The 15,109-nt window shown below is 43.0% G+C and overlaps 1 protein-coding gene across 1 annotated transcript; it reads left to right on the plus strand.

The window, feature by feature from the left end:
* Positions 1–353: 353 nt before the first annotated feature.
* On the plus strand, positions 354–1,998 carry LOC148100129 (uncharacterized). The gene is made up of 2 exons (XM_087848810.1): positions 354–1,430; positions 1,516–1,998. The coding sequence occupies exons 1-2, from the start codon at positions 354–356 to the stop codon at positions 1,996–1,998; spliced, it is 1,560 nt and encodes a 519-aa protein (XP_087704936.1).
* Positions 1,999–15,109: the final 13,111 nt, after the last annotated feature.

Below are 15,109 nucleotides of genomic sequence, written 5' to 3' on the forward strand. Positions count from 1 at the left end.
AGTTTGACTCCACGTTAGTGTCATTAGTACCCAGTCCAGTGAGTACATGCCCGCGGTAGTCGAGTGTCCTGACAAGTTGCTTCTTTGTTATTTTTCTCCAGGAAGGAGCGGGGAAGACAAGAGCAGCGAGCACGGGGTGCGGGGACACACTGGAGCGAAGAGCACGGAGCACGAAGCTGTGGGTGAAGACACGACACGGAAGTCAAGGGGAAAACATGGGGTTTATTCTGTGAACTATTTACACCACTGTAAATAAACGCACTGCCTTCATCACAAAGTCCTGCATCTTGGGTCCTCATTCCCCTCATCCCCACGGTCTGCCCCACAGACCGTGACAGAATAATCCAGCCATTATGGGCCCAGCGGACTCAAGGACCGTGTCACAGGAGGAATTGCTCGCCCAGCTCTGGAAGTACGGTCGGAGCATTATCCAGGCGGCGGATCCACATCAGAGACACATACAGGTCGTATTTTTTGATACTTTCCTGTCTTCCACCACCTTTTCTGTGAGCTTTTTGGACATTAAGAGATTAATTTCGATTATAACCGTACTGAGGGCAAGTTCCAGCTTCGAGCTTTTTGGTTTGGGCTGTCCGGGTGAGGCGGATGTGGCGACCTCCCTGGGAGCCCTTGCTGCCTGTTTCTTTTTCCATAGGCAGATAGCTTCCCCACCGTTGCTTGCGGCTCACTTGTTGGACCCTCCATTGCGGGGGAAACGGTTCCCACGCTCTCTGCACCTCACCACATCTCCACTCACCCCCGCGGCATCTGCTGAGTCAGCAGACGAAGGACCGGCAGTTCGAAACCACACAGCTGCTGTCCTGCCCGGCCGGCTGGTGGAACCTCAGTCAGACACGCCGGCCCCGGCATCGTTTAGGAAGCGACGTTCGCGCCGCCGGCGCGCCTCACCACCAGGTTCCCTGACTTTTCCTCAGCCGATTGTGTCGGAGGTCGATACACCGGCTGGACCCACTCCACCAGCGTCCCATCAGTCTGCAACGAGCGCAGCACTCTTGGCTTCGCTATCCACATCACCTGCTTTACCAACATCTCCACCGCCTGCGGATGCCGTATCACCACCTTCACCTCCGGATCAACCATCTGTAGCTGCAGCGCAGCCGCTGGAGCTCAGCGAGCGGGAGGAGCCCGCGCCGCAGCCGCTGGAGCTCAGCGAGCCGGTGGAGCCAGCGCCGCTGCCAGCCGAGGTGCAGCTCAGCGAGCCGGTGGAGCCAGCGCCGCTGCCAGCCGAGGTGCAGCTCAGCGAGCCGGTGGAGCCAGCGCCGCTGCCAGCCGAGGTGCAGCTCAGCGAGCCGGTGGAGCCAGCGCCGCTGCCAGCCGAGGTGCAGCTCAGCGAGCCGGTGGAGCCAGCGCCGCTGCCAGCCGAGGTGCAGCTCAGCGAGCCGGTGGAGCCAGCGCCGCTGCCAGCCGAGGTGCAGCTCAGCGAGCCGGTGGAGCCAGCGCCGCTGCCGGAGGGACCTTCACGTCTAGCGCGCCCTCCACGCCGTCCACATCCAGCGCGTCCACGTCAGCGACCAGCGCGTCATCGGCCATGTACCACATCTCGCTGTTGCTCACCGGAGCAGCACCGCCGGACCCGGGGAAGGTCACCGGAGCAGCGCCGCCGGACCCGGCCGCCTGGGGAGCAGGGCAGTCGCCACCGGACCCGGGGCAAGCCGCCGCAGCTGCCACGCTGTCGTCACCGGATCCGTGGCCGCCTGCCAGGACCGTTTCGCAGCGGCTGCCGGACGCATAGCCGCCCGCCGAAGCAGCAACGCCACCGCCGGACCCGTGGCCGCCCGCCGGAGTTGCAATGCTGCTGCCACCGGACCCGTGGCCGCCCGCCGGAGCTGCAGCGTCGCCGCCATTGCACCCGTGGCAGGCCGCCTGAAGTATTCTGTTGCTATCACGGGACCCGAGGTAGGCCACCTGAACTCTTGTGTCATAGTTACTGGCCGACTGAACTGTTTTTCTCCCGCCACGGTTTTGGGGGATTATTGAACTGTTTTTGTGCCTCCGCTGGAGTCGCGGTTGAGCCTCTGGGACTTTTGAGATGGACAGCTTGGCCATTTGGGGGTTGGTCCCGGCCCTCCGTCCTGTTGCCGCCCGCCCTGGGCTGGTTGGGTTGTGGTTTTTGTTTTGGGTCGTCGGGTGCCGACCCTTAGAGGGGGGGTACTGTCACGGACCCGGCTCTGGGGACTCGGGGTCCGTGGGCAGTGGGGACTGATTGTTGTTGTTATTATTATTATCGTTATTATTTGGTGTTGTCTGCACTGCCCCTGTGCACATCTGTATGTAGGCAGGTGGCTGTGTTGCCTGTCTTCTGGGGCCAAGTTACAGGCACCTTCAGCCCTGGGGGCGTGGCCTGACTTGAGGGCTGGCCACACCCGAAGTCCTTGCCGCACACCTGCTCCTCATCTGGGCTCGTCGGTGGAACTATTTAGAAGAGTGATGGAGCTTCCACCGACGCTGGATTATTGAGTTTGACTCCACGTTAGTGTCATTAGTACCCAGTCCAGTGAGTACATGCCCGCGGTAGTCGAGTGTCCTGACAAGTTGCTTCTTTGTTATTTTTCTCCAGGAAGGAGCGGGGAAGACAAGAGCAGCGAGCACGGGGTGCGGGGACACACTGGAGCGAAGAGCACGGAGCACGAAGCTGTGGGTGAAGACACGACACGGAAGTCAAGGGGAAAACATGGGGTTTATTCTGTGAACTATTTACACCACTGTAAATAAACGCACTGCCTTCATCACAAAGTCCTGCATCTTGGGTCCTCATTCCCCTCATCCCCACGGTCTGCCCCACAGACCGTGACAGCTAAGATACTGCGCAGGACCCTCAAGCTCCCAGGCCTCTGGTAGAGGACCCGAGCTTGAAGGATGCACCGCCCGCAGGGGCGTGCTGGGTGTTTTTTATATATATATATATAGTACGTTTGGATTTTCCCTCTAAATGATAAATACCTTTATTTAGAAAATGCATTCTGTGTTTACTCGTGTTATCTTTGTCTAATATTCAAATTTGTTTATTAATCTGAAACAGTTAAGTGTGACAAACTTTTAAAAAAAATTAAATCAGGAAGGGAGCAAACACTTTTTCACACCACTGTATGTACTGTACTTGTGCTCTCAGCGCTTCAAAAGCTGCACTACAGGAGCAGGATTATTAAGCCTCCATGGCCCTCTGCCTATCACACCAACCCCGATGCCTGTGGAAAGGTACTTTTCTGCTTTTACATCATAAAGCCAAAGTGATTTAAGCATTCTGGAGCTTTCTACTAAACTTTGTTGGCTACCTCACAACTCTGCAGACTGTTTCACTTCACCCTTCTGTCTATTACAGTCCATCCTGTAAATATATCTTGTCCTCATCATAATATAGCACAGTTCCCTGTATTAATATCAGTACTTATACATGTTGCTAAAATACATTTTCTGGGAATATTGAGAAAACAAAATGTAAAAGTTTCACATTATTTTTAATCCATTAGTTTTATTCTTGAATCAGTCTTTGTTCCTCGTGTTCTTGCCTCTCCCTCCCCTTCCTCTATTTCAGTTCCTCTCTTTTACTTCTTTGTTCTCTCTCCTCCACATGGCTTTCATGTGTTTCTATGTTGTAAAGATTTATTTTTTTCATTGTATTATCTTTTTTTTTTTTGATGTTCTGCAATTGTAACCCTTTGGGATCAAGGGTTTGATTTGAGATACTGTGAAGGAAGCAAAACTCATTTATTAACAGCCTTTAGATTCAAGAATACTTCATAGTTTTGTTTTGTCCACAGTAACGTGGTCAGACATGTGAGGCAGCGCACTCTAAAACACATACTAAAAGACTGTAAGGCATTACAGTGCCCTGCTTTGATAGAGTCTGTCTTCCTCACCAAACCCCCCCACTTTTCCCATAAAAAAGGAACATAAAAGAACAGTAAATCCACTGGCAGGTATATTGTGCTGTTACACTGTGCCTCTTGTTCTATGTGGAGGATTATTGTTATATTTTGTGCACTTACTCAAATCAGATTTGTACATCATTTTTCCTGGATCAACCCAAGAAGATGCAGGAAATTTAAGGGCTGTGCCTGGAATTTCTGTCAGTGTGATATGCCATCTGGGATACCAGTGGCTACGTTCACACTTCAGGTCTTAATGCTCAATTCCAATTTTTTGATCAAATCCGATTTTTTTGTCTGCTTGTTCACACTACAATTAAAATGCGACAGCAAACACGCTCTAGTGTGAACGCTCAAAGCGACCGCATGTCACACACAACGCGCTCTGTTTAGACCCAGAGCAAACAGTATTGTTTGTATAATATAATATAAAGACTTCGGACTTCACGTTTCCCAATTTTTGCTTTAAGTTATTTTGTTATTTACATAATAATGTAAATAACCTAATAATGATCCTTATTGCTGTTTTAGAGGAGCGGTGCTTCAAAGGATAGTCGCAGATTTCTGTCAGAATCTGCAGATTATACAGTACAAATAAAATGTTCACGTTTCTCCAACGTTGTCTTCCCAACAGTTTCACTGACATCTACACCGGATGGCCAGGAAGCGTTCGCGATGTCTTCTTCCGGAGCTGATAATTAGCGTCTGTCTTGTGTCGGTGACGTAAAAGACAGATTTAATGCGACTTGACCATCAAACAGCAGTCGCTTTCTAAAACATCGGATATGTGTCGGATTCAGTATCACATACAAAAGTGACCCAGATCGGATTTGAAAATATCGGATTTGTGCCGTTCACACTGTCACACCATGATCGGATATGGGTCGCATAGGGTCAAAAAAATCGGATTTGATGCGCTTTCGCCTGCAGTGTGAACGTAGCCTTTGACATGCTGGAACTTGCTTTTATTTAAAATCACTATGACAGTAGTAGATATGCCATTTTAACAGTTGTGTATATCTACACTTAGAAACTGTAGTAAAATAAAAATAGAAGAAATATTCTTAGTTTTAGCATCTTTTACTTTGGTTAAAATAATATTACAACTTGCCTAATGAGGCACTGATAAACATGTTTATTGTAACTGAAGGTCTACAACACTTTGAGTTCTGTGATTTCACTGTAATATCTGTCGTAGTTTTCCTAAACCTTGTATCTGATACGCCCTCGATACAATAATAACTAAAAAACACTAAAACTAACACTGAAACGAATAAAAACTAAACGAAACATTTTCAAATAAAAACGAAATAAGAAACTGAAGATATGTCAGGGTAGCTTTTTTTTGCCTTAATAAATTAAATCATTTAAAAATGACATTTTGTATTTACACAGATTATCTGTGTATAGAAATCTGTTTGATGATCTGAAACATCAGTCGTGATATCTGCAAAATATGCACACATATTTAGGCTTCTTGTATGTGATATCTGTATCTCTGTGTTTGTGCATTTCTATAATTGCATTTTACTGTGAGACACAAGCTTTTTGATGTGTTTAATTGTCAATCATATGTGTTTGCGTGTGTATGTGGGAGGATCATCAGAGACTTTTTGATCTGAGTCAGTCAAAAGACAGATCACAGGTTCCTTTCTTGTCTCACGCTCTCTCTTTTTATACTGCTGCCTCTACAGAGAAGATGTGTTTTGACTATGGTGACATCCAACCAGAGACTGCGGCTTCCACTGTGACGCACACAAAAACACAGTCTTCTCAGGTGAATTTCACCTCTTGTCCTAACCCCTTGAGGCTGTGTTCTGAAGACTGAAGAAAAAACTGTCAAGATCTTGTGTTATATGAACACCCTAAATTCCTATCTTGTGCAATTCAATTTACATAAATATGTGTGAGACTTTTAAATAAATCAGAAAAAGAAACAAGACAGCAGTGAAGTTACATTTTTATTCAGTTATAAATGTGTGCTGTGTGATATTATGCATGGAAGAAAACAGAAGGGTTAGGTTTTAGTTAGGTCAAAGGACTGTGAAATATCACGAAAACTCAAAAAACAAATTAATCAAAATGAAGCAAAAATGGATCATTTAAAAGAAGCCTCTGTCTCAGACGGGAAACCTTGTGAAATGATTTCACAGATTTAATCATGATTATCTTTTCACTGGGTAAACAGTTTTTACTCATTTAGGGACAGGGACAAGATCTTGACTGCACCAGCAGATGGCCATTCTCTCCATCAGCACACATTTCATTAACAAGCTCAGCAGGAACCTCAGTGTAGCTGACTTTCTGGAAAACATTTAAATAAAATAAGTATGTTTCATATATTTGCTTTTGTATATGCAAATTATAACACAATTAATTATAAAACTAATCAAAATCTATTTCAGAATGTTTTCAACACGATTTACAGAATTATAATTTAGCATAAAAAAACGAATAGTAAGCTTTAAACTATCTAAGTCAGTTTGGATGTTTAATATGTTTTTGTGTGTGAAATTCAATAATTAATGTGATATTCAGTGTTACAACAAATGATGCCCAAATATGTTAGCAGCAAAAAATAACAACAAGCCACTGATGAAAGCAGTAATTACCTCTTACCACTATGAAAGCATGAAACATCTCCTACCATGTGTATTAATTAAAAACCGTGACACAACAAAGTAACAATCCAAGCTAAGCTTACAACTACCACTACCTATTTTTTCCTGCATAGTTTTATCTTCTTCTTTTATCTATTGCTACTCCTAAATGTTATTTTTCTGTTCATGTAAACAGTTTGAGTAGCTTTTGTTCCTGCCTAAGTCATGAAACATGAAAAAGTTGCCACAATGTAGCAACTTCAGCAAAAAGACACAAAACGTCACAGTGACCGCCCTCTGCCCTGTCCAGGGATTCTTTTTTGTCTTTTCACCTTACCTCCTTTGTGCTACATTTTTGATTGTCATTGAGATTTCAGAGAAGTGCCCATTAACAAAGGTACAGGAAGAGTCTGTTAATCTCTGGGGCGACTTAATGCTATTGTAAATGCAGCCTCTCCTCTGCAGTGAGGAGAATCCCTGCCAATAAAAATACCTTTAAAATATCTTCACCACTGAAAATTAATTAAAATTTGAGCACTACAGCTGGTATTTCATTTAGTAAGTATTAAAATTAATCAATAAAGTATTTTGGCTGTTTAACAGAGCAGTGGATTAGAACATAGAAAAATCCTGCAACTCCTGCAACTATGCCATCATTTGGGTTTGTACCAACACCACATCAATGTGAAAAAAGTGAAAAAATAAAAATATCCAAAGGCAAGACATCAAATAACAGATGTTTTAGGGCAATTTTTAAAAAATATTTCACTAGCAAAATTAGATATGGAGCTTCAGGAGGGCATTAAAGGCTCTAGTTTTCAATTTTAAGTAAATTATTATGGAACTGCACCAAAATTTGATGTTGTCCACATTTTCCTCAATTGTCATTTACCGTCCTGTCCTAAGACAGAGGTCACATTAAATCAAAAACATGAGCCCTTTACCCCAGTAATAATAGAACCACAGAGTCCTATTACGTTGTCCTTCAAATCATATTACAGTCTAGAGTCTCAGATTCATCCCGACTGATCCACCAGAACCCCCAAACAACATCATCAAAACACCAAATGAGGCAGCATCTTTTAGAGAATACTTTTCTCCCTCTTCGCGTCATGTCACATATTACATATCTGTGAGCAAACCAAGTGTCTATACATTCCCATATAGAAAAATGAAAATCCGATGAATGTACATCTGAATAGTTTAATATTTAGATCCAGTTTTGTTACCGGTTTTCATGCTAAAACACATATACTAAAGCAAACAAATGTCTGGTAAAAACTAAGGGAGAAGTTGTTTTATAACTTTTTAATAAAGTTTTAATAGTGTGAATGCCCTGCCTCGTGAAACTTGCACAAATTTAGAGTAACTGGATAATTTATTTCATATAATATAATAAAACTGCTAAGGACATAAAATCAGGGTGTAATATCTTATGTATAATGTAATTGAAAAAAATCAGGAGCTTAAAATTTGATTTTAAAGTCTGAGTTTCGTAAGGGCTTCATTTTATGTCCAAGGACCTGGTGGTAATTTTAAGTGAGAATAAACTAACATCATAAAGCAATGCAATTATAGACTCATGCAATTATGATTTATGTCAGCCTGCAGAAAAAGGTAAAAAATTTAAAAAAGGGAGTAAATTGAGCTTAGTTGAGTTATTTTCTATCTCGTTGTTAAAGCTACAGCATACACATCCTTAGGCTGACTTCCTTTCATGTGCCAGTATATTCAAAGCTTGCTTTGATGCTTTGCTTTTATGTGGTTTTTTGTTTTTTTCTGCCTTGGTTTTATTTATTTATTTTTTTTAATAACACGTCTGCAAAACACTTTCTGGTGTAACATTGTTTCCAACAACTTCTGTCTTCATTGTCATATCTTGGCAGAGGTACATCTTGTACCAGGCTAAATTTCAGGAAACTTGGTGGATAGATGAAACAGTGACTGAGGAAGAACACACTGCATTTTGGTAAATTTCCACATCGCTTTCTTTGAAACTGCAAGAAATTATTTTGGCCTTGGAGGAGGATGAGCTCTCCAAGTACCCTTCTAGTTATAATTTATCTGTGGTGAATCTCTAACTCACCTGAGTAATTCTTTCACTTCTCTCCAGGCTTTGGGAGCTACACTAACAATATAAAGTACTGAGGATAGTGAGAGGGTTCATTAATAAATCCAGGCAGATGTTTGTTTCAGAATCCAATGTTGGTTACTGAGCATGGTCCTCCTTATTTAATGCAATAATGCGAAATTAAGTAAAATATGTATTCTGTATACAGCCGTCCTGATTTCCTATTTTTTTCTATGTTTGTCACACTTAAATGTTTCAGATCATCAAACAAATTTAAATATTAGACAAAAATAACAGAAGTAAACACAAAAGGCAGTTTCTAAATGAAAGTGTCTATTATTAAGGGGGAAAAATCCAAACTTACATGGCTCTATGTAAAAAAAGTGATTGCCACCTAAAGCTAAATAACTGGTTGGCTGCAATCAGTGTGATAACTGGAAATGAGTCTTTTACAGAGCTGTGGAGGAATTTTGGCCCACTCATCTTTGAAGAATTGTTGTGATTCAGCCACACTGGAGGGTTTTCGAGCACGAGCCACCTTTTTAAGGTCATGTGACGGCTTCTCAATCGGATTCAAAGAGTTCATTTTGTTTTTCTTAAGCCATTCAGAGGTGGTGTTTGTGGCGATCGTGGCTCAAGAGTTGGGAGTTCGTCTTGTAATCGGAAGGTTGCCGGTTCGAGCCCCGGCTTGGACAGTCTCGGTCGCTGTGTCCTGGGGCAAGACACTTCACCCGTTGCCTACTGGTGGTGGTCAGAGGGCCCAGTGGCGCCAGTGTCCGGCAGCCTCGCTTCTGTCAGTGCGCCCCAGGGTGGCTGTGGCTACAACGTAGCTGCCATCACCAGTGTGTGAATGGGTGGATGACTGAACGTGTAAAGCACTATACAAATACAGGCCATTTACCATTTGTTTTGGATCACTGTTCTGCTGCAGAACCCAAGTACGCTTCAGCTTGAGGTCATGAACAGATGGCCGGACATTGTCATTCAGGATGTTTTAGTACACATCAGAATTCATGATTCCATTAGCAAGGTTTCCAGGTCCTGAGGCAGCGAAACAACCCCAGACCAACACACAACAACCACCATATTTTGCAATCGATACGATATTCCTTTTCTGAAATGCTGAGTTAGTTTTATGTCGGATGTAATGGGACTCAAACCTTCCTGAAGGTTCAACTTGTGTCTCGTCTGTTTATGATTGTTGAGACATGTGAAACTTGAGTCTCTTTAATTTTGTGACCTCCTGGATGAGTTGTCAATGTGTTCTTGAAATAATTTCGGTAGGCTGGTCTCTCCTGGAGATCTTCTCCATTGTTTCAAGTTTTCTGCATTCACCATGGTTCACTGGAGTCCCAAAGCCTGGGAAATGGTTTTGTAACCTTTTCCAGACTGATAAATGTCAGTGACTTTGTGTCTCAGGTGTTTATTCAGATCGTGGCGTGATGTGTTGCTTTTTGAGATATATTAGCGTGCTTTACTTTATCAGACAGGTTCTATTTAAATGATTAACCCTAGCCCTAACCCAGTCTTGAATGAATTTCCAGAGATGCTGAGCACTTGTTGGCCCTTTTGCCTTCACTCTGTGGTCCATCTCATCCCAAACCATCTCGATTAGGTTTATGTGAGGTGACTGTGGAGGTCAGGCCATCTGGTGGAGCACTCCATCACTTTCCTTGGTCAAAAAGTCCTTATACAGCCTTGAAATGTGTTTGGAGTCTGTGAAATCCACCACTGCAGCGGAGCCAGAGACCACGCCTCCACAACGGGGTCATTGTCCTGTCGAAAAACAAATGCAGCTAAATGCAAACTGGATGAGATGGCTTGTCGCTGCTGGATGTTGTGGTAGCCATACTGGTTCAGTCAGTGTACCTTTAATTTTGAATAAATCCCCAACAGTGTCACCAGCGAAGCATCCCCACACCATCACACCTCCTCCTCTATGCTTCACGGTGGGAACCATACATGTAGAGACCATCCATTCATCTTTTCTGTGTCGCACAGAGACATGGCAGGTGGAACCAAAGATCTCAAATTTAGACTCATCAGACCAAAGCACAGATTTCATAAGTCTAATGTCCATTCCTTGTGTTTCTTGGCCCAAACAAATCTCTTCTGCTTTTTGCTCTTCCTTAGTTGTGCTTTCTTAGCAGCTATTTGACCATAAAGGCCTGATTCACACAGTCTCCTCTGAACAGCTGATGTAGCGATGTGTCTGGTACTGGAACTCTGTGTGGGCTCTAATCTGTGATGCTGTTAACTTGCAATTTCTGAGGTTGGTGATTCAGATGAATTTATCCTCAGCAGCAGAGGTGACTCTTGGTCTTCCTTTCCCGGGGCGGTATTCGTGTGAGCCAATTTTGTCATAGTGTTTGATGGTTTTTGCCACTGGACACGTTTAAAGTTTTAGCAATTTTCCAACTGACTGACCTTCAGTTCTTAGAGTAATGATGGACTATTGTTTCTCTTTACTTAGCTGGTTGGTGTTTATCCATAATTTGAATTCTAACAGTTGTCAAATAGGGCTGTCAGCTGTGTACCAACCTGACTTCTGCACAACACAACTGATGGTCCCAGTCCCATTAAGAAGGCAAGAAATTCCACAAATGACTAGGGATGGGTACCGGTATCCAGTGCTATTATGGCACCGGTTCTGACATAAATGGTAGTGACCAGGCCGAAAAGCAGCGCAAATTTCGGTGCTTTATTTCGGTGCTTTTTTCCCCCCTGAGATGTCATACACTTTGGATTCTAGCCAATCATTTTACCTTTGCAAGCGTAGTAGGCGGGCCCAGGTACGTACGTTCTTTTAGAGCAGAGCTACAGTAACACCTCAAATCTGATGAAACACCTGGCGACGTATAGCATTTTGTTAAAAGCCGAGAAATGCACCGTATTTGATAGCTTGCCGGTGAGAACACCGGACTCCCGGCAAATCGTTTTCAAACCCACCGCTGTCTTTCGCTACTCAGATTAAACATGATATATGAGTCACTTAGATAACTTAAAAATGTTATTGTTTGGCTTTTTTTTTGTATTTTATTTGTTCCTGAGTAAATCGGTTTGGCTGAGATTAAAGTTATAGTTTTTACACAGCTGAATAAACATCAAGCAGACAGCTGATTATCAGAAGTGTGAGATGCTCGAGAATATACTCCGGTGTCCTGTTATATTTTAGATAGCAAGGAGTTTATTAAACTTCACCGAAACAATCTGCAAATTTCATTAAAATTTAATAAACTATCATCTTGTCTTTATTTTTAGTTAGCACATACCTTAAACACTTAAAGCTGTAAGCTAATGATAGTTATATAAGAGCAGATGCTGCTGGTGCAATAAGCTGTACGTTTTACGTCCAATGGATGATGATCTGATTAGTCGACTAATCGCAAAAATAATCGGTGACTAGTCGACTATCAAAATAATCGTTTGTGGCAGCCCTACATCTAATCTGACTGAGCTGGAGCTGTTTTGCAAAGAAGAATGGGCAAGGATTTCAGTCTGTAGATGTGCAAAGCTGGTAGAGACAGACCCTAAAAGACTGGCAGCTGTAATTGCAGCAAAAGGTGGTTCTACAAAGTATTGACTCAGGGGGCTGAATAATTATGCACACCCCACTTTTCAGTTATTTATTTGTAAAAAATGTTTGGAATCACGTATGATTTTCGTTCCACTTCTCACGTGTACACCACTTTGTGTTGGTCTTTCATGTGGAATTCCAATAAAATTGATTCATGTTTGTGGCTGTAATGTGACAAAATGTGGAAAAGTTCAAGGGGGTCCAATACTTTTGCAAGCCACATTATGTACAGACAGGAGAGAAATCAAAGGTCTTTTTAAGGTCTGGGGCCACCAGAAGAGCTGCAGTGCGCCTTGGTATTGACTCCACAAAAATGTGGAACTGTACATGTGCCCTTGGGTTGGCCATTATCATCAGAAATGAGATCACTCCCATCAGAAGGAAAATGTTTCATTACATGATAAAGGGGATGACTCAGAATAACTCTGAGGGGGCAACACAGTATAAACCATGCCAGCAAAACGCTCTCCGCTGCATAACATGCAACAGAGTTAGTAAACAAACACACGAATGAATGAAAAACTATGTGCACATACAGGCTGTTTGTCATAAGGTGTTCGTAATATAATTCACAACAGTCAGACCGATGAAGATTAGCGTTCGTCTCTGATTTTCTCACTATTTTTCAACCTGTGAAGGCAACCTTTACGCGACAACAGGTATGAACTAGGGGCTGGGTATCATCACTGATTTCTAGAATCGATTTGATTCCAATTCACAAGGTCCTGAATTGATTCGATCCACAATTCGATTCAATCCGATTAAATTCAATTCGATTTGAATCTGGGAAATTTTGCCTCAGACAGTCAGAAATATTATAATTAACATCAGTACATTTACATATTTTTGTATCTATAAAAAGGAAGCTGACACTTTCCAGACTTTATCAAAGGTGTGAGCATCACAGCGAGGCCTTTGTGTCAAAGTAGCTGAAGATAAAACACAAAAAAACATGAAGGTGGTTTTCCTGTTCTGGGATTTTTTAAAAATATTCTGCAGTACATCACAAACGAAAGAAAACCATTAATCAACACATGAACATTACCTCTGAAGTTACAGTGGTTTTATTAGAGACACGGCTAAGCGTTTTGCATTTTGCATAATTTTAAAAAGTTTAAATTTGTTCAGAAGCCTATTGAACGGCAGAAATTAGGTTTTCTTTTTGGAAGTAAGTAAAAGAAAAAAAAACATCAGCCGACAGCGCTGTAAACAACGGTAGACTTGTGCGTAACAAGCAAGCGAATAATCCGGAAAACAGATTTCGGGGAAAGACGGGAAACTGTTCTTGAAGTATACAGAGAAAGAGAGAGAGCTGTGCATTAAGTGTGATTTTATTGTGGTGGAAGCAAAACAGCAAAAGTAAGAGGGAGTCCATGACGATGTTTATGTGATGTTTGGATCTTCTTTTGCTGCTGGTTCGGTCAATGTTGTTTGGAGAGACATCAAACTAACAGCTTTAGAATCAGAGCAAAAAGGGCGTAAACACAGAGCGCGGACCCGCCGAAATATCAGAATCAGCGAGCTGTCGGCTTTCAGCCCTGACCGTCCGTGCTGTCTGGTGAGAAAGGCGACATCTCACTGATTCTGATCTGCGGTCTGCGCTTTGTGTTTACGTCTTTGTGCAGAATCTGCGTACCTGCTCTCATTTACTGTTTTAAATGTTTAAATTTTGTGACATTTCACCTGAGATTCTGGAATTTTGGGCAAAATACATTTATATAAAAAAATCGATTCAGGATTTTAATGAATCGATATCACGTTATCCAAGCCAGAATCGATTTTAATCGATGAATCGATTATTAAAACCCACCCCTAGTATGAACCCTGACCTATAGACGATAAAATGATCTGTTTATGGTTGGCCACTCCTCACAGTGTGGACTGCCTCCCCTTTGGGTGACACTGGAAAACGAAACTGATGCCTGTCCTTGAAAACCAAGGATACTGGACAGAGTAAGTTGGGTTGATGTGGTTCAGGGTGAAGCAGTCAGGTTTAACAGGATTCTCTGTCACTCAAAGTCAAAACTTCATCCCTGCTCTGGGTCAACCAAATCCATAGCCCACATGCCAAAACATCCACCTCCTTCTTAGCCCTCTCAGTACTTGAGATTGAGCTGACACCAGGAACAAGAAACAAACAAACAAAAAAACCCAAACAGTCAGTGTATTGTAATCGTTTGGTAATAGAGATAGAAAACTGTTCTCTCTGCTTTCTATCTTCCTCTGTGAGGTCAGAGTTTTGCGGTGACTGAATTGCAACTCAAATGGATTCACAATTGCAAACCTGGCACCATTACCGAAGCCAATTCTAGGTCTCTGTTTCTCCCCTGGTTGTTTATCTCTTTCTTCTTTCTCCTTTCCATTTCCTTTTCCTAGTGAGGAATAATGATAACTGTGATGCACTCTGGGTAATCTGTGGAGAAGATGGAACAAGTCTTGTGGCATGCCCTTGAGACTTCAAATCAAATGGCATCTTAACCTTTATACAAATTGATTTCTTAACCCATCAGCTAGCATGGCCTGAACCTTGAATTATGTCACTGTTAGGCAGGAAATGTTGAAGACGAATCTGGTGATTCTCTCCTTCCCTCAGACTCACAAGACGGATTGTTTTTCCTGCTTGAAATATTCCTGGAACAGACCAGGAAATCGGATTTCATTTCTCACTCACACAACCCCTCTGCCACCGCTAATCCAGTGGTGACCTCCACAGTCATCCCCCCATCAGGCTTAGAAAAACACGATTTCCTCACCACATCAATAACTGGGGTTTATTCAGCAGCAGGGTGGTCCATGTGGACAGGCCGGCTGCCCTGCCTCCTACCGAGGTTTACGTACTCTACATTGATAGCAGTCTAATTCTGGGGATGAACCCACTTTGCACAGCCATATGGATTTAAAGGAAAGCAACAATCAGGCTAGTGGAAATACATTACCCCTGGCACGTGCACGTGGCATTAACATAATTCAATCT

Source organism: Neolamprologus brichardi, chromosome 12 (genome assembly GCF_056152115.1).
Source record: "Neolamprologus brichardi isolate AB-2024 chromosome 12, ASM5615211v1, whole genome shotgun sequence".
NCBI classification, from domain to species: Eukaryota; Metazoa; Chordata; class Actinopteri; order Cichliformes; family Cichlidae; genus Neolamprologus; species Neolamprologus brichardi.

Bases quoted from the DNA above. Each gene is read 5' to 3' on its own strand.
- LOC148100129 (XM_087848810.1), top strand. From the start codon at position 354: ATGGGCCCAGCGGACTCAAGGACCGTGTCACAGGAGGAATTGCTCGCC. The intron at 1,431-1,515 runs GTGCAGCTCAGC...GTCCACATCCAG, and splicing joins CAGCGCCGCTGCCAGCCGAG to CGCGTCCACGTCAGCGACCA.